The following is a 22,542-nucleotide window of genomic DNA, read 5'->3' as shown; positions in this document are numbered from 1 at the left end:
AAAGGAGTTCATCACCACTCAACCAGCAGTATAAGACATGTTAAAGGTTCTTTAAATTGAAAAGAAAAGAATAAAACTAGAAATAAGAATATATATGAAATAAAAAGAAATCTGACTAGTAAAGGCAAACAGATAATAAAGACATTAGACCAGCCACTTATACATTTAGTACAAAAATAATTGAAACGGCCATAAGTACATATTTATCTAAAATTACTTAAAATGTAAATTAACTACATGCTCCACTGAAAAAATGACTGAATGAATAAAAAAAACCAAACCCTTACATTTGATGCCTATGTGAGACTTCAGATTGAAAGACACACAGACTGAAAGTAAAGGGATAAAAAATTTAATTCATGAAAATAGAAACAAACAAAAAGCTGGGATAGCAATATTTACATGAAACAAAATAGACTTTAAAACAAAGGCTATAACAAAAGGCAAAGAAGGAATCAGCAATTCTACTTCTGGCACATATCTGAAGAAACCTAAACACTAATTCAAAAAGATATATGCACCCCTACGTTCACTGCAGTGTTCTTTACAATAGCCAAGACATGGAAGCAACCTAGGTGTTCATCAACAGATGAGTGGATAAAGAAGAAGTGGAGATACATGCATAAATATTGCTACAGAGAGGGGGGAAGGGAGAGGGAGAAATATTACACAGCCATGAAAAGACTGAAATTTTGCCATTTGTAACAACATGGGGAGACCCAGACAGTATTATGCTAAGTGAATTAAATCAGAGGAAGACAAATACTATTTCAATTCACTTATGTGTGGAACCTAAATAACTAAACAAATGAATGAACGAAACAAACAGAATCATAGATACAGAAAAACTGATAAGTTACCAGAGGATTGGGTGACCCTGGGAGTGTGGGCAAGAAGGTGAAGGGGATTAAGAGACACGAACTTGTCCTGGCTGGCATAGCTCAGTGGATTGAGCACGGGCTGTGAACCAAAGCATTGCAGGTTCCATTCCCAGTCAGAGCACATGCCTGGGTTGCAGGCCACGGCTCCTAGCAACTGCACATTGATGTTTCTCTTTCTCTCTTTTTCTCCCTCCCTTCCCTCTCTAAAAATAAATAAATAAAATCTAAAAAACACACAAAAAACCCCCTGACAATTAATGCTGAGGATCTTTGAAGAGTAGGCTTTAAAAAAAAAAGAGAGAGACATAAACTTGTAACTGTAACATAAATAAGCCACTGGGATGTGAAGTACAGTATAGGGAACACAGTCAATAATATCACAGTAACTTTGTGCAGTGACAGGTCCATAGCAGACTTTTTGTGATCACTCTGTGAGGTATATAAATGCAAAATCTCACTATATTATAGATCTGAAGCTAGTATAATATTGTATGTCAACTATACCTTAATTTAAAAAAGCTATCCATTGCACACACACAAAAAATTAGACATCAGACCAAAAACACCCTCACAATAAGCACAATAAGCTCTTTCTCATCTCAAGAGTTTAGGCACATTTCATCTAGAAATAGATGTGCTGACCTTCCATTCTTCCATCCATTTATTTATCATTTACAAATATTTATTCAGCTTTTGTACTTGTCAGACACTAAGAGTACAGCAATGAACAAAGTATAAAGTCTCTCAAGTAGTTTATATTCTAGTGACTTTCCAAACCACTGCTGTACAATAAATAGAACTTTCTATACATTGGAGATGTTTTACATTTGTGTGGTCGAATATAGCAGCCATCAGCCACTCAAACTATGGCTAGTGAAACTGAGGAACTGAATTTTAAGTTCCATTTAATTTTAATAGCCATATGCAGGCAGTGATTACTGCTTATTAGTGCAGTTCCAAGCACTGCAATTTATTTAGGAAGTGTGCTTGAAGGATTATCAAAATAATACAATGAGCTGTGTATGTTAACCATGAAAACCAATGAGATGAAGTCAACCTTATGAAGCAAAAAATGACTAAGTTCCTGCTTTGTGTCCTTGGTACTAGCTGTATCTTCTGTTTGAAATACCCTTCTCCCTTTGTCATTCAGAACTCAACTTAAATGTTACCTCTTAAGAAAGATTTTACCCCATTACCTGATTTTAACAGACCACTGTGGCTCACTATCGCACTGACAAATTTACTGCAACAGCAATTCACATATCAGATTCTCTTACTGTTCAATGCACATACCATCAGAGCAGGGTAATATGATTGTGTTTGTTTCAGATTAGTAAGAAATAGAATTCTAAGCTCAGTGAATGATTTTCATTCACTAAACAAATATACATTGATAATATACTTGTGTGAGACACTGTTCTAGGTAAATGAATATAACAGAGCAAGAAATTAAAGAGCACTGGTTTCATGGCACTTACCATTCTAGTTCAAGAGGAAAACATCAAGAAAAATATCAGTAATAAGGATGGAATAATATAAGCAATCTATTGTTAAATTTTTTAAAAACCTATTGGATAAACCTATTTGTCTTTAAAAGAAGTAAAAGTGGGGGTATGTTTATATGCAAATAGAAATATATCTGGAAATATAACACTAATATATAACAATGGTTAATTCTGGAGCATAAGATTATGGGATCTTTTATTTTCTGCTTTGTACATTTCAGTATAACTTCACTTTTTAACCACAGCAAGTATTAATTTTTATCACCCTTTTCTGAACATAAATGCAAATTGAGGGAAGGGCTAATAAAAAAGAGGTAGATCATTAGTACCAAATAGTCTTGAATACAGAAAATGCCACTAAACTCAAGTATAAAAAGTAATCTTGAATGTCGTGAGTGGTGTGGATCAGTGGGTTGAGCATCATCCTGCAAACCAAGGTCACCTGTGCAATTCCTGGTGAGGGCACAGGCCTTGGTTGCAGGCTGGGTCCCCAGCTCCAGACATGTGAGAGGCAACTGATCAATGTTCCTCTTATACATCAACGCTTCCCTCTCTCCTTACCTTCTCCCCCCCTCTCTAAATAAAAATAAATAAATAAATAATCTTGGGGGGGGGGGTGACAACTAAAAAGTAACCTTGAAACCTTGGCTGGGTAGCTCAGTTGGTCAGACCATCATTCCAATGTGCCAAGGTTATGAACTCGATCCTCAGTCAGGGCACATACAAAAATCAACCAGGGAATGTATAAATAAGTGGAACAACAAATCGATGTTTCTCTCTCTTTCTCCCCCTACCCCCATCCTCTCCCTCTAAAATAAGTAAATCAAAAAATAAGTAACCTTGATAATACAAGTTTGGTAAAAGGAATAGAAAAACAACTGCAAAGGACCAAAGAAGGAATGAGGTGGTAAAGTACAAGCATAACAAACAGAGCAATTTGGGGTTAACAATTAAAGAAGATGGGAAAAGAGTACAAATGGAAATCTTTAAAAGAGGGAGGCAACACCTTAGTTGGTATAGCTCAGTGGATTGAGTGCTGGCCGAAAGGTCACCAGTTTGATTCGATTCCCAGTCAGGGTGCACGGTTGGGTTGGGCGCCAGGTCCCCAGCTGAGGGCATGTGAGTGGCAACCCATCGATTTATCTCTCCCTTTCTCTCTCTTCCTCCTTTCTCTTTCTCTAAAAGTAAATAAATAAAATCTTTAAAAAAAAAGAGAAAAGACTAGTTTGCAAGTAAATGGGAAGATGCTGGCTGAAAGACTAGAAAAAAACTCAGAAATTAGAACAAGAAAGAAAATAAGGGTAGTTAAGGGCCTATTTAAGAAAACAAACAATCTTTTCCCTCTGCACAGGAAGAAAACCAGACTGAATATAGTATAGATATCCAGGGGCAAAAAGGAAGAAAAATGACAAATTTTATGTCTGCCTTGTTGGCCTTAAATTCCATAATTTATAAGATTATCTGTTGAAGGGGAATAAAACCTGAAGATGAAAAAAATGGAGACTGTGATAGTTGTGAAGAGAGCATAAAGAGATAAGTCTATTTTCTCAGCCTACATTACCCCAACTTGTAAGTTATTGCCAAAACTGGTCTTAGGACATATTTATTATATGAACTAGTTTTCCAAACTGGGGCTATAAAACCAATTAAGTGAGTCACTAACCATTTTTTTTCCTTCTTCTTTTTTGGGGGAGAGGGGTGTACACAGGGTGTTTTCTTCTCCAGTGACACATGCTATGGTGGGTTGGGCTCCGGCCAATGTCCCCATATGTACAGAACTGAATAAAGTGGGTCTCTGAGAAGTCTGATTCACCTTGATGAGGAAAGGGAGATGGGGAGGACAAAGATGGGCATTACAACCAGGGTCGTGTTTAGTCCTGTGCTGGGTCCAGTCTGGAATGCAGAGAAAGAAGGTAGCTCTCAGGGTGGTTACTTCCAGGCAGGGGATGCCTGACAGGCTTGGGGAGCCTCCTTCCTGTACCACATCTTCCCACTATGCATCTGATATTTCCCAAGCCCCAGCAGGAACCCCTGGTGCAGGAAGGCTTATTCCAGCCATCATCCTTTTCACCAGTTCTACATGTTCTGGGTTCCACAGGAATAGAACTGTGCTTGCTCATTGCTGTAAGCTTCCACACCTCATCTTCTTTCTCGCTCTCTAATGGTGGGCCTGGCAAATGAAGCCCAAGGGCCTGGATCCAATCCTGGATATTGGCAATTACATCTTCTCCGTATCACACTGGTGCCAGTTCCAACTCCTCTGGTTCAGGATCTTGGTTCGGGGCTGGTAGAACCTGCCCTAGTTTCCTCCTGCTCTTCTTCCTCCTCATTGCTTCAATCCCCAAGCCTTCTGTAGGGCCCTGGTATGATCCTAGTTCCCAGTCTAAACAGGGAAGATACATTCAGGGCCCATGGTGTCTCCTTCTGGAACTACTGCTGCCACCTGGGCAGGGAACACTCAGAGCCCCCATGACCCAATCCGCACCTTTCCAGTTTTCTTCTTAAACAAATAAAAGTAGAATAGAAAACAAAGGTGCTCATCACAAGTAATCTGTCTCAGTTATATAATCTATATACATATTTCTATTCACTAAGATGTATACACCTAATATACACTGGATCATAATGTAAATTATTTCTGATTATGGGTTATGGTAAAAAAAAAAAGTCTGAAAGCCACAAATACAGAAAACAGCCAAAAGTTAATGTAAAATGGTATCGAAATAGCTGCCACAAGCCCAAACACTTTATCCCGCTGGTGAAGCTCTTCCTTAGTATTCAGGTAGCTTTCCTTAAATTTTAATTGCTTAGGTCTTCTTATATTAGCTGATTGGAATCCCTGCCATAGGAAAAAAAAAATCACCTAGTCTCATGTTATTTTCCATCTTTAAAATGTCAATCAAATTTAATTAATAAGATTATCCTAAAACATTTATAGCATACAATTTTTACTCTGTCCATAATGCCCTCACCCATTCTGAACCAACTATTCTATTCCTTATAGTTTCTCTCCTGGTCTTCTTTACCTGTGGAAACCCTGTTTTTTTGAGAGTCTTGCTCAGTATCAGTAGTCCCAAGTCATGAACAGCTAAACTTCTAGTAAACAGCTACATCAGCAAAGAAGAACTCAAACGACCCACAAGATACAAAACATTTTAGACTAAATATTAAAATGTCACATGTTCACTGTTTTTCAAATATACAAAGATGCTACTGTGATGAGCAAACTGAAAGTTTATTTAAAAACATTAATGAATTAAACATATCTTCTCTTCCGTTATATGTTGTCTTCATCACAGATACTAGCAGTTTAATTACTAGCATGATATTTTTTAAAAAGTACACAACCAGGAGTTTCCCATTTGAAAAGGCTGAGAAACCTAGGCGTAAGGCCTAGTTCAAGTTCCTTCCATGAGACTTCCCTTATTGTTTTTGATTAAATTATAAAATCTTGTAAGAATCACAGATCCTACCATTCTGTTCTTTCAAATCCTACCATTTTGCCACATTTACTTTATTTAAATGATAAACTCCATGCTGCCACTTGAAATTTTTCTCAACGTTTTTCTTTTATATATATTCCTATTGATACTTGTCTCTTGTTCATTTTACCTGCTCCATTCCACAATTTATCCAATACAGTCATAAGACATTTGACTGCTTCCAACTCTTTTGCTATTACAAGCAATACATTGAATATTCCAAACACTTCCTAGGCATAGGGTTTTTAACCTAGAAATGAAACCGCTAAAACAAAGTTTAAGTAATTGTTCAAAGTCACACAACTAATAAAAATGGTAGAGTCAGGGAGCTACACAAAGATAGTCCCCAAAGCTCACATTCTTAAGCACTAAATGATAAATGACATAGCATTGCCAATGATCAATCAATTTCTAAGCAATATGTGCACAAGGTTTATTCCTTCCAAAATTTCATTATAGGATATATGGCTTGTGCTTCTAAGTCTTAAACAAAACTACAAAACAATTTCTTTGATCAGAAAATTTCATTAGCCAACTCTTCATTTTCTATATCCTCTCAAGGTAAGGCAATACTACAAAATACATATAATCTTACCATTCTCCAAGTTTTTTACACTGCTGCTAATGGTAAGAAACAAACTTGAACAGACCAACCATTAATGATGAAAGAAGAAGACAGTAAGAGATTTAAAAAGTTGTGAGCCATTCACCATTCACTAATACAAAGTTATAAACATTTATTTACTCAGAGCTATCCGGGTCTCTGAGACTTTCTTTAAAAACCTACTGCCATTCCTACATGAATTTTTTATTTCTGTAAATATGGGTGGCTATACATACTACTTAACAATCAGTTGTCTGAAAACAGCAGGAGTATCACACCAGTTTCAGAATGTCTTTCACAGAAAGCCTCAAGAATCAATTCATAACAGCACTAGAAAGATTAATAGAGAAGTAAAACCTCAAAACTGAGGTGGAACAGGGGCTCAGAGGAGGGTAGCAAGGAGGGGCCGGTGGGGACATCTACAATAGTGTCAACAAAAATAAAAAAATTTTCAAGACTGTTTAAAGATAAATATAAAGACTAAATTAATACTCATAGTATCTATCAGTCTCAAATAAAGTAATGAACTTAAGAATATACCAGTTGATTGATTACAGAGACTGTAGAGTGTGCACTGCCCTCTAGTGACTAAATGAAGGCTAATGATGTCACCATGAACTAATCACACCAGCTTTGAAAGAACTTTAGTACATTGTTAATTCTTTAATTATTACATAAATTATCTAATTAAGTGGTAAATTAACCACTTAGGCCTGGGTACTATCTAAACCCAAATTAACTTACTTTCAATCCTACATTCCCATCCACCCCCATTATCAGCCTGTTTCTCTCCCTAGGCCGTTATTTATGTTTGAGTTCTGTGTACTCACTCCCAACAGCACTCCTCAAACCACTGCTGGGCCCCTATTCCCTTCCCTCCACCGAAATAACTACAAGAACACCAGTAATTTCCTTACTGTTAAATCAACAGACACTTAAAATATTTGAATTTTGATACTTGACTCTTTGTAGCATTTTAGAAAGCTTACTTCTATAAAAACCTTTCCTCTCCTTATACCTTCTTGGCTAACTTCCTCTGCCTTTTCTCAGGGTCCTGCCCTAGGCCCATGTGCTCTCTATTCCCTAACCAAAGGCTGGTGATCTCTCTACTTCAAGCACCATGGGTAGCCCCCAAACCCCAGTACATTTTTTATGTTATAGGCAAATAAATTTTTTTTAAAAACATGTATTTGTTGCAGAAATAAAATACAACTAAACTGAGGGAAAATAAAAGCCATAATCCCCAAATTATAATACTTAGTAATTCAATGCACATTATAAAATATAATTTAACTGGTAACTTCTGATGTAAAATTTCTCAATGGCTGTGCTTTGTTCTAGGGACAAAAGGTAACTTCAAACTCTTTCACAGTGTTTTGTAAATGTCGGACTAACCCTGAACTCCCTACCCAATCTCAAATTCTTTATATCACTTCACTCAGATGCCATATCCTTATGTTCCAACCCCCTTTTCCAGGCCCTATGTACACAGTTCTCCCTATGAAATACTTAATCCCTAGTTTCCCTTCCACTCATCCCTACCACTCACTGTCAGTGCCAGAATATCTGTCTAAATTAATTCTTACCTTGCTGTTGACAGTCTAAAATCTCTTCCATCCCAGAATAATTAATCTAAACCAGATGTGGTAATCTCATTCATCTTGCCAGTTGCTGGGTAAGGAATGAGCAAGTCACTCAGTTCTGACAAATGAGACAAGAAGCAGAGTCTGCTAAAGAAATCACCTTCTCTTTTTTCTTTGGATGATATTCTGAAATGCTCAAAACTGTTATTAATTAACCATTTTGTGTCAGGACATGTTCAAAGTATTCTAAGGCCATTAAAATCAGATTTCTTTTGCTTGTAGCCAAAGTGCCTAATAACTAATACAGTCACTGACTCTTCAGTTCCTATTTTAGACATCTTTTTCCTCTGGGAAAAGGTCCCTCACACATTCAAAACCTGCCATCTTCCCAATGATTCCTCATAGTACCCTATGTCCATCTCCACCATAGCTATCACCAAAATATATTAAATGATCTGTTTTGTCAATTAAAGATAACCTCTTTGGGAGCAGTAACTATTACATGCTCCCAGCATCTAGCATAAGAGCGCTCAAAAAATATTTGAGAACTAAATGAATGAGTAGTGTACATGCCAGTGTAATGCTTTACTTTTGCAATCATTCTAAGTAGCACAATGCCAAAAGGGATGACGTACATTCAACAAATCTTAAGCCCCTTTTTTGAGGGCTTTAAAAACTATTTTGTAACTTCCAGCACATGAATTAGAAAAGATCATTCATAAAAAGGAATCAGATCCAGGTAATTTCAGATGACCATTATAATGTCTGTTAACTTCATTAAGGCCTCACTACCCATAGGACGTTCAAAATACCAATGGCAATGAGGTTCAACGATAGCACAGGTACTGCCATGCTCTCATCAGGAAGGGACAGTGCAGAAGGGGCTGCCAATTGTCTCATCAGTAGGTCCACATTCCAAAGGAGCTGCCACAAATCTTCTGCTATCCACATCTCCTGTCAAAAAGCTTGCACTCTTGAAATGTACACTAAGGCCAGAAATAGGTTTTTATTGGTGGAAATAATAGTATGTTAATTAGTAAAATGAGTATTAAAAAGTGGTTTTCTTTGGTGAAGCTGAAGGTATACAAAATATACGGACCAGCTAATAATATTTAGACACATGTGACACTATTGCATGAAAAAAAGTGTAAGAATTCTGTGAGGTCCTTAGAGATGGAGCTCAAGCCTAGATGCCTAACCAATCTTCCGTATAGACAACATCAGTTTAGAAAAATTTCTCTTATTATCTCATATCAACTGTAAGAGTAACAAGAGTCTATCACTGTAATATTGCTGTTTCCTTTACTCAGGTTTCCCTGAGTAAACCTTCATGCAATGTGTTTTGATTGCAAAACCTACAATAGACCTGAACTTAAACCAGATTATAATGTATAGTTTTATGTACAAAATTTAGTTAAAAAATCAGCTTGCAAATAATAAGATTGTGAGGAAATACTTCTAAAATGGTTTTTAATGGCTACTGTTACCTACCAAACTAACACTGTGGTTATATTAACAAGTTATTTTAGTTTGCAACAATTACAATGCAAACATACCATTGGGAAACAATACTAACAAAAATTTTAAGTGGCAATACATTATGAGAAAATGTTAACTTTTTTCAGACTATAGAAAACCCAAAAATCCACACTACATCTCAACTCTGTATGTCATATACCACTCTACTCTGGTAGAGAAGTAGCTCTGAGTTTTCTTTTCCATCATGTATTTTATGGGGTGAAAATGAGTTACCATCTTAGAACACCTAAAATGAAACTACTTAGCCCTCAGGAAAAAATGTATGATGCATCCAAACCCTTCCTGCTTAGTCCCAGAAAGGCCCATGGTCGAGTGAGGAAGTGCAGTCCCCAAGAAACTCAGATCCAGATCTGCCCCTACTCTCCCTTGGTTGTATGGTTTCGAGAAGGTTGCTCCATTTTCTTTCAGTACCTCAACTTCTATAAAAAATGTGGAACTTGTACCAGTCAGATACAAGGCAGTCATGATCCCTCTTACAGAACATTAAATATTAGTGGATTTAAGTTAGTCTGTAAACACCTGGAGCAGAAAATAAGACTGTGTGTCGCCTTTGAAACTAGAAATGTATTACATAAAATATTTAAGAAATTCCGTATCTCTTTTTCTATTGCTCTTTGATACTACTACATTCTGTTGTCTCTCTTCACATCAGTTAATAATGATTAACTAAAAATAACTAACTGTAACAGACACTTTTATAAACTGGGAAAAGATGATCTTGAGTTCACTTCAGAGTGAGAACACCTTGGTTCTAACCAATATTCTGTGGGGACCTAATTAGAGAACCACTAAAATTGATGATCCTGAAAGTTCTTTCCAGCCTGCTTAGACACTGATGTGTACACTATGCTCTGCATGAAATCTTCCAGATTGATAGTATGCTTTAATTAAGGTGACAGAATGTTAAGAATGATAAAAACTTCTCTTTAAAATTATCGTGTTCCCTTATGAGAAAAGGCACAGAAAGCACAAGGGAAGGGGAGGAGAACATTTCAATAAAGAATTTTCTTCTTCCCTATCCTGACAAAACCAATCCAATTTCTGGGATACAAGTAAAAAAATATGTATTATTTATATATAACCTCATGTTATAGATAGCTCTTCTATAGTTAGTTTATCCCAGGTATTGAGAATAACTGAATTTCTGAAACTATTATATACTTAAGAAAGCAACAGGTTATAGACATTAGAGTTTTAAGCAGGACACAAAACACCCGAGACATGATCATTCCATACAACTGATATAAACAAAACCATTCCACCTGCTTTTAAAAAATAATTTCACTTTAGTTTGCCACAGTAGTTTACATTTTAATTAATTAGGAGAGCTCTACTTTGATGTCAGTTTCACTGTACTTACTAAAGTGTATCTGGAGGACCAATAATAAGGACTTCCCATCGGTAGAGATCATTGTCATCTATTAAACCTGCTGAAAAGCCTTCCACTGGATTTTTGTTGAGTTCTGCGGAAAAAGAAAAATGTAATCAAAACTTTAAAATTACGGCCCACAATTTTCATCCAACAAAGAAATTACAAAACTTGAATATACATCTTATTAATTCTAAACTATTAAATAGATATACCTGGATCCATTAGGAAAATGCTACCTGATTACCAAAGCATTTCCAACTCTTTTTTAAAAATTTTTTATTTTAATCATTGTTCAAGTACAGTTTTCTCCCTTTTACTCCCAATCCAGCCCACCCGCATTTCCAACTCTTTAACACAAGGAAGCAATGGGTAAAGCAAATTGCCCAGATCAACTTCGACTGCCCTCTGACCTCTAACGCTGCTACCCTGGTTCCCAGCTAGGTTCTTACTTACCACCACTGCAAGTGGCTCTACAGTGGTGTGACACAGTGGTTTCGACAACTTATTTAAATGCAGATATCCAGGCCCATCCCCCAGAAACTCTGTTTCTGAGGGAAATTAGACCAGTACTTCAAGCAATTCTTACGCTGTGATCTTTTGGGTGCACTTTCAGAAATACCAACAGAGTGCCTAATACCTTTTCATTGGAATGTGCTGAGCTTAACCAACCTTCATTTATACTAGTATCTGTGTATCTATTTGACAACTCCTCTGTAACCTTGGGGATACACACCTACAGTTGATGTTCATGTGTGGCCCAATCAGGCTCTGAGCACGGAGAGAACAAAGAGCCCCATGTGTCCTGCCTGTGTGTGTTGACCCCTCTGCCAGCCACAGCTTCCAGCACACAGGAGCAGCTTAAGAATAATACCTGGAATCTACAATCATAAGATTTTTCTCTTCCAAAGAGAATGGCTCTGGCATGAATGGAGGATGATGGGGGCTGGGGACAAGAACAGAGGCAAAGGACCTAGTGAGGTTGGGAGACACGGGCCAACAGGGGACCTTAGAAGGACAAATGAGGAGTGCAAAGTCTAAACAGTTCCTAGAGACACTGGGCTTACTGAAGTAATAATGACCTACTGATGATGGGCTTCATGTAAGGAATTTTTAAAACAGCTTTAATAAGATATAATGTGGATTCAGTGAACGACACATATTTAAATTATATCATTTAATAAATACAGATGCATGCATACACTGTGAAACTATCACCACAATCATGATAATGTATAAGCATGCATATATATCACCAACTGGGAAGCTCAGACATGGAGCACTGATTGGCTGAAACTGAGCAGCAGAAACAAAGCCCATGCAGGAGAACAGCCCAGAAAGAACTTGCCGGGGGTCTGAACAGGTTTATAATTCTCATAATTCCTGCCACCCTCTTCAAGGATCTCAGTCTAATAATAAAAGTAAATATACAACTCAAAGTGCAATAAAACACTGAACAAAGTGTTGGTAACTGAGAAAAAGATATTACATAATTTTTTGAGGAATCAGAGGTAGTGTTATTTCAACTAAAATTTGATACCTCAAAATGCCAGTGAAACACAGAGAAAGCCAAAAGTGAGTTTTCTATTTAACTATGAATGGCTTCTTTTCCCAAAATTTAAGGGGAGATTTTTTCTAAGCCTAGTATTTTTGCCTAACAGAAAAAGTAGACTTTTATACATAGTTTTAAGTCAGTACTGTATTTCATGAAACAAATGCATTTTTATTTTCAAATAGCTATTATAAGACATAAGAAGATACTGAAAATGCAAATGTAGGAATTACATTTTAATCTTATTTTGTTGTGCATGTAAACACTTACTGAGTGCTAACTATTGAGGGAGAAGCTGAAAGCCCTACTTTTACTGTCAACTGAGGGACAGGGTAGAGCACAGACAACTGCAAAACAAGCAGTTATTTTCCACACGGAGTTATCTTATTTCCAGTCTTTTTCTAGATAAACACAGTGCATTTCTCCAACACTGAATACAAGTCTTGTGGAAGATTCTGTAATTTACTGGTATCTAAAAATCACCTAGTTGTTGAATTTTCCACAAGTTTAGTGGAGTTTTATAAATGTAGGTGGGTAAACTCTGAAATTATCAAAGCATACATGTTCAAAAATTACCCTAGAAAATTTCCTTACTCTTCTCAGCAGGGGTGTCCACCTTTTGGAGTCTCTGAGTTACCTACACTGGAAGAAGAGTTGTCTTGGGCTACACATTAAATACACAAACATTTATGAAAACAAAAAAATCTCAATGTTTTAAGTAACATACAATTTTGTGTTGGGCCACATTCACAGCCATCCTGGGTCTCATGTGGCCCACAGGACACAGGTTGGACACCCCTGCGAAGTATATCATTCCTTCTCATTTCTGTCAATACATTAAGTTCTTGAAATCTTTTGTACATTCTTTTTATGCTTTTCTTCCATAGAAATAATTGTGTCCACTGCTTGTTTCATGTAAATAACACAAAAGCAATGTTGAAGAATGTCCAATATCTCACTTTTGTCATGGCATGAGACCTCATGGGTCTAGATCCATGGATATTCAACAGATTTAATCTACCTATAGTTGCAGATCATAACCATACCTTCATGAATGCTTCCTTCAAAGTAACACCTTCCTCCTTGAGGCCTTCCCTAAGTAATTTACCAAATAATCTCCTTTTGACCTCTGACCTCTGAATTCCTATTAACTATACTTCTTATAGTCTGCACTATATCACCTGGCACTTAAACTATCAGCTTCGGATTTCCACAATGTGTAGCAAATGCTCCAACATTAGTACAGGAATTCAGAGGGCACATTATGATCATGAAGAGACAGAAAGGGTTTCTAAAAAGAAAAGAGACATCTGAACAAGACAAAGGATTTAGGTGGAGGGAAGTGCTCGAGTTAGAGAAGCATAGAAAAACTTGAAAAATGGACATTAGTATATGGCTAGATCAATGGGGGTGGGGGGACAGTTAAGATGAAACTAGACAGAAGAATTAGACAGAAAAGAGCCTTTGTAGGCCACGTTAGTTTACACTTTATCCAGAGGGCTATGATGATGATTTTCTGTTTTTAAAACAATGAGGCAACCTCATAAGATTTACAATATCAAAAACCAACTTTGCAGTATCTTTAAGATGACACAGAATAAAGCCATGGTGATGACAAAGAAAACAAAAAGGAAGTTAGTAAAGTAATCCTGGAAAGTGGACCTTTAGTATATGGTAGTGGGAATAATAATGAAAAACAGGGATAATTAGGAGATAGAATAATCAACCAAGCTTGGTGACGTGGAGGTTAAAATCACACACAATTCCTCAGAAAGTTAAAACACAGAGTTCCAATATAACCTAGCAATTCCACTCCTAAGTATACACTCAAGAGAAATGAAAATAGCTGTCCACATAGGAAGTTGCACACAAGTGTTTATGTAGCAGTTCTAATCATAATGTAAAAAGGTGGAAACAATCCAAATGTCCATCAACAAATTAAATCATAAACAAATTACAGTATATACATACAATGGAATGTTATCAGCCATAAAAAGGAAGTTCTGATATATTTACAACCTACACAAACCTCAAAAAAAAAAACAGGCTCAGTGAAAGCAACCAGACACTAAGGTCACATATTGTATGACTCCTTTGATATAGACAGAAAAGGCAAATACACAGAGACAGAAAGCTGAGAGAGATTTTCAGTGGATGGGGGAGGGGGAAACAGGGTGTGGCTACTTAACAGGTATGGGTTTTTTTTTAAATAGGTGATGAAAAAGTTTTGAAACTATAGAGAGATGGTGGTTGCACATTGTGAATACACTAAATACCAATGAAATACACATTCTAAAATGGCTACTTGTCTCAGTAAACACCTCTGAGTTTGTATTATAGATTAAGCCTCTCTCTCTCTCTCTCTCTCTCTCCCCCCTTCTTTCTCCTTCCTTCCTTCCTTCCTTCCCTCCTTCCTTCCTTCCTTCCTTTCCCTCCCTCCCTCCCTTCCTTCTTTACTTCCCTTTCCTTCCTTTCCTTCCCTTCCCTTCCCTTCCCCTCCCTCCCTCCCTCTCTTCCTCCCTCCCTCCCTTTCTTTTTTTCTTTTTTTGAAATCTGTGAAAGATGTTTCTGGTTGCCAATGGTCAGACTGCCCTGGCCTCCCTAGGCTCAATTCCCAGAGAATAATAAGGAGCTTTTCACACTAACCAAAGTTTTATTTTCTGCTAGTTTTAAGTCCAACATTTTAGATCTTCAAGATTTAGATGTTCTTAAATGAGACATTAAAATTTTGTTTGAGGAACCAAGGTTACCTTGGTGTTATTGTATGGAGTGTGGAGCAAAAGTAGGTTTACAGTTGTTCCTGTTGAAAATAATACAATAGTTAATAAACAATAATACAAGAATAAACTGTTTTGCATGCTTGTAACTGTAAACCTACTTTTGACCCACCCCATGTATCTGCATGCACATCATTCTTGTGTAAAAAAATTTTTTTACTTCAAAAACATTTCAAATAATTAAAGAGAAGTGCTTGTAAAGTAAGTTGAATGGTATGGCATAAATACTTTCAATTACTAATCAAAGGACTAAAAGTTATCCAACTGCATTAATCAATGAGTTCAATGGTCCTTTGGATAACTCAGGATGACCTAATTTTGCCCCTGCCCCAAATGGAAACAGATATCTCTATGCTTATACTTGCAGCATTCATTGTGTTTTCCCTTATTTTTAAATTTTTGTGACACACTGAGACGTGCATATTGGAAACTAAGAAAGGTATTTTGCAAGCAATATCTGTAAACCTTTCTGGCAATAAAATTCCTCCATATTTTAAATTAAATCTCACAGTAGGAAGAAGGAAATTCAATGAAAATATCCAAGTAAATAATCTAAGCATTTCTGTTAACCATTGGAAATGCTTCACTTTCTGCCCTTTAATTAAAACCTACATTTCTCTTACCAGTTTTGTATTCTGCATTTGTGCCCTAGTGAATATCCAGTAATGTAGCTGATATACCTACCAAGCTGGTGTCATAACTGGATGAATAGCAAAAGGGAATAAAACTAAAAGAAGGATATACTGCACTCATGTAACTTGAGTTAAAGAGAGACCTTATTCCATATGCGTATGTACTCTGTATGTATCTGTGTGTGTGTAATAAATAAGGGTGTATGGAACCTGTTTAACCAGCAGAAACCTGTTGGAAGCTAAGATTTCTTTTGCCAAGAGCAAATTGCCAATGGTCAAGGTTATGACTCTGAAGGGTTTTTAGTAATGACTGAGATGCTAATACGGACATTGCAGGGGTCAAGACCCTGCATCACTGAGTTACACAGTTGTGGCTCTTGCTCTGCAACGGCCGATAATGAAGCACTCAGCAGGACTGCTGTAAGTTTTTTGATACTTAACTAACCTGAAAAATAGCTTCTAGCCTTTTTATGGATCACATATACAAAAGGGACAAATTTTTAGTAAAACTAACCATTAGGGGAGAAATAGCCCATCATTTTCTTGGGTAAATAACAGTTCTTTCATATTGGAGAAGAGGGCAATACTTTTCTCACCTTCCCTGTCCCTTGACTTTTCATTTATGAAATGTAGGGAAAGGCTTTGCTTTTTGGAATTCCAATCTTTTGTAGATTTTATTGCTTTATATTTCTCTAAAGTGACCATTAATGTATTAGTTTATGTAAATTCTTTAGTATTATCACACAATTTATATGCTTGTTAACATTAGCATCATTAACCTTTTATGTGATGTTCTTAAAAGAGGCTGAAGATGAGTACTACTATAAAAAGGGAATAAAATTCATGATTATTTTAATGAGTCAATGTAAAATGCCTGCTTTTCAAAGCAAGGCTATAATTCTCAAATCAAAGACTGAGGGTAATGAAAGAAAATTATATCATCTCACTACACCACTTATCTTGGATTCAAATATTAAAAGTGGCCTCATGGGAAAAAAAAACATCAATTCTCCATATAATGAGATAAGGAAAATTTTAAAAATTTTATTGCTCAGCACTATCACTGCCTAATTGTATTGGAAAGGCATCTGTCTTTGTCTCTCATGTAGTACACATGTAGACAAAACACATTTTATTTTTTATCTAGGTCTTTAAACAGACAGGATTTCTAAATTATCACAGACACTACTGAAGTGAAAAAAATCAGAAGAGTCCAGGGAATGATACTGAGTAGTGCTCAAGGTTAACTGATGACTGGCTTGCCTTTAATCTTTGGAGAAAGTCACTAAAATCAGATGATGAAAACCAAGGGTCTTGAGTCAGATAGAGCTAAGTTCAGACCTCGTCCAAGTGGCCCTGAGCACAGCAATACCTTTCTGAGGCCTGTTTTCTTTACCTGTAAAATGGTAATGATATCTATCTTCCACGGTTTTTATAAGGATAACCTTAGCCAAGTACATAAAGTATTTAGCTGCAAAGAATTTGGTACTTGGTAGCTAACAGTAGCTATAAATCTTAAGAGAAATTTTTTAAAGTAAAGGAAAAATAGCATTTTTATAGCATTTGATATAGCATTTTTATAGCATTTGATAAGATTTGATAGCATTATCAAAATCTTAAAAGGTCATGTCTACCATTATAAAAACTGATTTTTTACATGTCATAAGAACAATTAAATAAATAAGATGTTAGATATCTCCTATCAAATATTTACTGGCTTTTTTCATGATAAAAAAATTCCAGTAAAAATATCAATAAAAATATATTTAAAATTGTAAAAAGGTACATGCATCAGTGTAAATCATACCAAAAAGTTGTAAAACTCTGGTCCATTCAAACCCTTATTCCAGACTCTATATATGAGTGACAAGCACACAAGACCATTAATAATTAATAAACCAGGTTGAGGGGAAGAAAATCAGGGAAGTTAATTCTGAAGGCCTGGTTTTAATTAAATTTCTTAAAGCATAGGTGTTGGGAAGATGTGCAGGACCATTTTAATTATTAAGCACTTTCACTCCCCCCCCAAATTTTTAAGATTTAAAAAATTAAACCTAAAACACTTAATTTGAAAGAATACATATAACCTTTTGTTCATCGTAGTGTTATTTACAACAGCCAAGACTTGGAAGCAACCCAAGTGCCCGCTGGTGGATGAGGAGATAAAAAAAAAGCCGTGACACCTTTATACAGTGGAATACTACTGTCATCAAAAAAAAGGAAACATTGCCTTCTGCAATGGTATGAATAGACCTGGAGAATATTATGCTGGATAAAACAGACCAGTCAGAGAAAGACAGGTACCATATGATTTCACTTATATGTGGAATCTAATGAACAAAATAAAAACAGACTCATGGATACAGAGAACAGACTGATGGCTGTCAAAAGGCAACTAAGGGACTGGGTGGCTAGGTGAAAAGAGGTGAAGGGATTAAGCAACAGACAACAGTATGGTAATTACCAGAGGGAAAAAGGGTGGAGGGAGGTACAAGAGGGTAAAAGGCAATGGAAGGAGACTTGACTTGGGGTGGTGAACACACAATTCAAATACAGTACACAGATGATGTATTATAGAATTATACCCCTGAAACCTATATAGTTTTAGTAACCAATGTCTCCCCAATAAATTCAATAAATTTTTTAAAGATTCTATTTTTACAGATGGAAGAGAGATAGAGAGAGTGAGAGAGAGAGAGAGAGAAACATCAATGTACGGTTGCTGGGGCCATCATGGCCTACATGGCCTGCAACCTAGACATGTGCCCTGACTGGGAATCGAACCTGCGATGCCTGGTTCGCAGCCCGCGCTCAATTCACTGAGCTATGCCAGCCAGGGTAAATTCAATAAATTTTTTAAAAAAGAAGTAAAATAGCTAATTGTATGTTATCTGAATTTCAACTCAACTTTTTAAAATGACAAACAGGTTTCTTCTATACAGAGCAACTGGGTATGAGTGTTCATTCACTAAAATGGAAAATAATAATAACATGTGCTTTGAGACCTGAGGGGAAGAAATAACGACAGGTTAGGTTTTAAAAGCCCATGAGGCATAAATACAATGTAAATTTCTTTAAACAGAAATCTGAGTTGAAGATAGAGATTTGGGTGTTGCCAGGACATTGTCGATAACTGAAGTCCTAAGTCTGACAACATCACCAAAGAATAAGCATCATTAAATACAACCGTAGAGGATCTGACTGAAAAATTTCTAGACTATACCAAAATGTTGGGGATAAAAAAAGAAGAGGCTACAAAAGTGACTAAGAAGGGTGAGGCAGAGAAGTAGAATGAAAACTAGGAAAAAGCTATATCAAATAAGCCAAAGGAGAGGCATTTCAAGGAGAAAGTCCCCAACAATGATAAATACACACTGCTCAGGATAGAGGGGTCCAAGTTTACTCCTTTGGGCATTTAGTCATTTGGGCTCAGTATACAAGAAGGCCCAAGGCTTCCCTGGGCATAAATAGTTTCAGTGTAATGGTGAGGCAGAGGCCATATAGACAACATTGAGTTGACATAAAGAAGGTATAATCAGGAAAAATATGAGTGGAAACTTTTTCTAGAAGTTTGTGGATGGAAAAACAGTAGTAGACATAAGCAGATGAAATTCAAGCAAGTTTTTCAATGGAAAAGGTCAAAGAAAGATGTTTAGATATCCTATCTACTTTTTAAATTTTTACAGGGATACCTCACACTACATTCAAATCCCAATGGGTTATATGTATAAACAAATGATAAAACTTAACTGAAAGAAAACATAGAATTTCTTTTTTTACATAAATCCTGGGTGGAGGTGGCCTTCCTAAGCAGACCACAAAATGCAGATTGGATTATAGTACACAAAATATTTTAAATCCAGTACAGCAATAAAGTTGAAACACAAATGAAAGGCTGGGGAGAACATCTGCAACACAATAGGTAAAAGTCTAATATCCCTAACATAGAGTTCCTATAAAACAAAGGTGGAACATGCAAAAGGTACAGATGCATGGGGAGAAATCGAAATAATTAACACACACTAAAATCTAGCCTGTTTAAGGCAAATATTTAAACTTTTTATTGATTGATTTGAGAGAAAGAAATTTGTTTAATTTATTTATGCATTCATTGGTTGATTCTCCTACAGTCCCTGACTAGGGATCAAACCCTCAACCCTGATGTGTCAGGAAGACACTCTAACCAAATGAGCTACCTGGACAAGGCAAATATTTAAACCAAGAAGTGCCCTGGCCAGTATGGCTCAGTTGGCTGGAGCATTGTCCTGTAGACCAAAGGTTACAAGCTTGATTTCTGGTCAGGGCACGTACATGAGGCACCTGATCCATGTTTCTCTTTCTCTCTTGCTCTCCCCCCCTTCTTCTCTCTCTAAAAGCAATGAAAAAAAATGTCCTTGGGTGAGGATAAAAATAAATTATAATCAAAAATTTTTTTAAAAAGTGTCCATGCTTATGTTTGTACTTGTATTTTCTAAGGTACTGCAGAGAAGTTTTGCATGTGACAAAGATGAAGATAACATCTTTTGAGAATGCTACCAGGACACAATTAGAGTTGGAAAGCGCTAGAAAGAATTCTTTTTCCCACAAACATGAATGATAAAACAAAACAGTAAAGTTCTAAAGCAGGCAAAATTAATCAACATTATTCGAACTCTTTTTTTCTTTTTCCTTTGGAAGGGGGAACGAGAGTAGTATCTCGAAAGAGGCATGGAAGGGACTTGTTGGGTGCTGTTAATGGCATGCTATACATAATATTTAGCCACTTTTCTCTGTGTATGTCACACTTCAACTTTTAAAACTCTGTCACCCTGGCCAGGTGGCTCAGTTGGTCAAGGCATCGTCCTGTACACCAAAAGTTGCATGGTTCAATTCCTGGTCAGGGCACATATCCAGGCTGTGGGTTCTATCCCCACCCAGGGCACATACACGCATGAGGCAACCAATTCTCTCTTTATCTTTAACCTTTGGCATTTTAATTATGCTGTGTCTTAGAGCGAACATCTTTGAATCCATCTTGTTTGGGATTCTCTGTGCTTCCTGGACTTGCACGTCTATTTCCTTCACAGAATTAGGTAGTTTTCTTTCATTACTTTTTCAAACAGATTTCCAATTTCTTGCTCCTTCTCTTCTCCATCTGACACCCTTATGGTGCGAATGTTGGACCTCTTGAAGTTGTCCCAAAGGCTGCTTACACTATTCTTGATTTTTTAGATTCTTTTTCCTTCTCATTGTTCTGATTGGTTGTTTTTTTCTTCCTTATGTTCCAAATCATTGATTGGATTCACCACTTTATCCATGCTACTGTTATTTCCCTGTAAATTGTTATTTCAATTATTACAGCCTTCATTTCTGACTGGATCTTTTTTATGCTGTTGAGGTCTTCACTAAGTTTTTTGAGTATCCTTTTTGTTTTAAAGATTTTATTTATTTATTCTTAGAAAGAGAGGAGGGAAGGAGGGAGAAAGAAAGGGAGAAAAACATCAACATGCAAGAGATACATTGACTGGCTGCTTCTTGCATGGTCTCAGGTGGGGACCATGCCTGGGTTGGCATATGCCCTGACTGGGAATCGAACCAGCGACCTTTCGGTTCACAGGCCAGCACTCAATCAACTAAGCCACACCAGCCAAGGCTCCTTGAGCATTCTTATAACCAATGTTTTGAACTCTGCATCTGATAGACTGCTTTTCTCCATTTTGTTTAATTCTTCTTCTGGGGTTTTGATCTGTTCTTTCACTTGGGCCATGTTTCTTTGTCTCCTCATTTTAGCAGCCTCCCTGTGTTTGTTTCTATGGTAGAGCTGGTATGACTACCTGTATTGGTAGCATGACCAAATATAGCGGGTATTCTGTAGGGTCCAGTGGCACAGCCTCCCCTATCACTCAAGCTGGGTACTCAAAGTGTGCCCTTTGTGTAGGCTGAGTACCCCCTCCTCTTGTAGTTGAGCCTTGATCGCTGTTGTCAGATCAATGGGAAGGATGTTCCCAGGCCAGTCAGCTGTAAGGACTAGCTGTGACCCCTGACCAACCTCAACCCTCCATGGAGATCAGCCGTGCAGGAGCAAGATGGTGGTGCTCCAAAGTGGTCTGTAGTTGTCCACTGGGTGTGCTGGCTCTGGGGTTTCCCAGATGGTACAGGCCAAGGCCAGCTCCCACCTGTGTTCTGCCTGCAGCCATGCTGCATGAGCTACAAAACAATCTACAGATGGCCGCTACTTGTGCTGGGCCTGGATCTTCCCAGGAGAAGCCAAGCTATGACCCCAGGTTGGCGACTGCTAATGCTGTGCCTTCAGCCACTTAGCAAGAGGTACAGGGACTAGGAGCTTCCTGAAGAAAGCCGTTTCCTTGTTTGATAGGATTTAGGAAGTTTCGTGAAACATAAGCCAAGACCAGCCATTCATATGGAAAAGTGGGGGTTAACAGTTTAGGTGGGCCCATAAATTTGGTGGGATGGAGTCTTGGGATCTCCAGGGCAGAGCGGTGTTAGTGAGGTTGATGGGAGTCTCACATATGACACACCTGTGGGCTCTGTTTGGGGGAGGGCTCAGAAAAGGGACAATGACTTCTGCCTGCCTTTTCGTCTGACAGAAAGCTGTCCCATAGTTCCCATCTTTATGCC

At 37.2% G+C, this 22,542-nt stretch overlaps 1 protein-coding gene and 1 pseudogene across 1 annotated transcript in view; both read right to left on the bottom strand.

The window, feature by feature from the left end:
* Positions 1 to 22,542, bottom strand: part of UBE2G1 (ubiquitin conjugating enzyme E2 G1) — a 109,545-nt gene that overhangs the window by 25,301 nt on the left and 61,702 nt on the right. Inside the window, exon 2 of the mRNA XM_028534147.1 lies at positions 10,955 to 11,057. Within this exon, the coding sequence (XP_028389948.1) occupies positions 10,955 to 11,057 (103 nt within the window). The remainder of the gene's footprint in view (positions 1 to 10,954; positions 11,058 to 22,542) is intronic.
* Positions 3,693 to 9,006, bottom strand: LOC114515284 (annotated as a pseudogene).

This window comes from Phyllostomus discolor, chromosome 8 (genome assembly GCF_004126475.2).
Source record: "Phyllostomus discolor isolate MPI-MPIP mPhyDis1 chromosome 8, mPhyDis1.pri.v3, whole genome shotgun sequence".
NCBI lineage: Eukaryota > Metazoa > Chordata > Mammalia > Chiroptera > Phyllostomidae > Phyllostomus > Phyllostomus discolor.
Note: the sequence above shows the minus strand (reverse complement) of the source record. Positions and strands in the feature narration are given on the sequence as shown.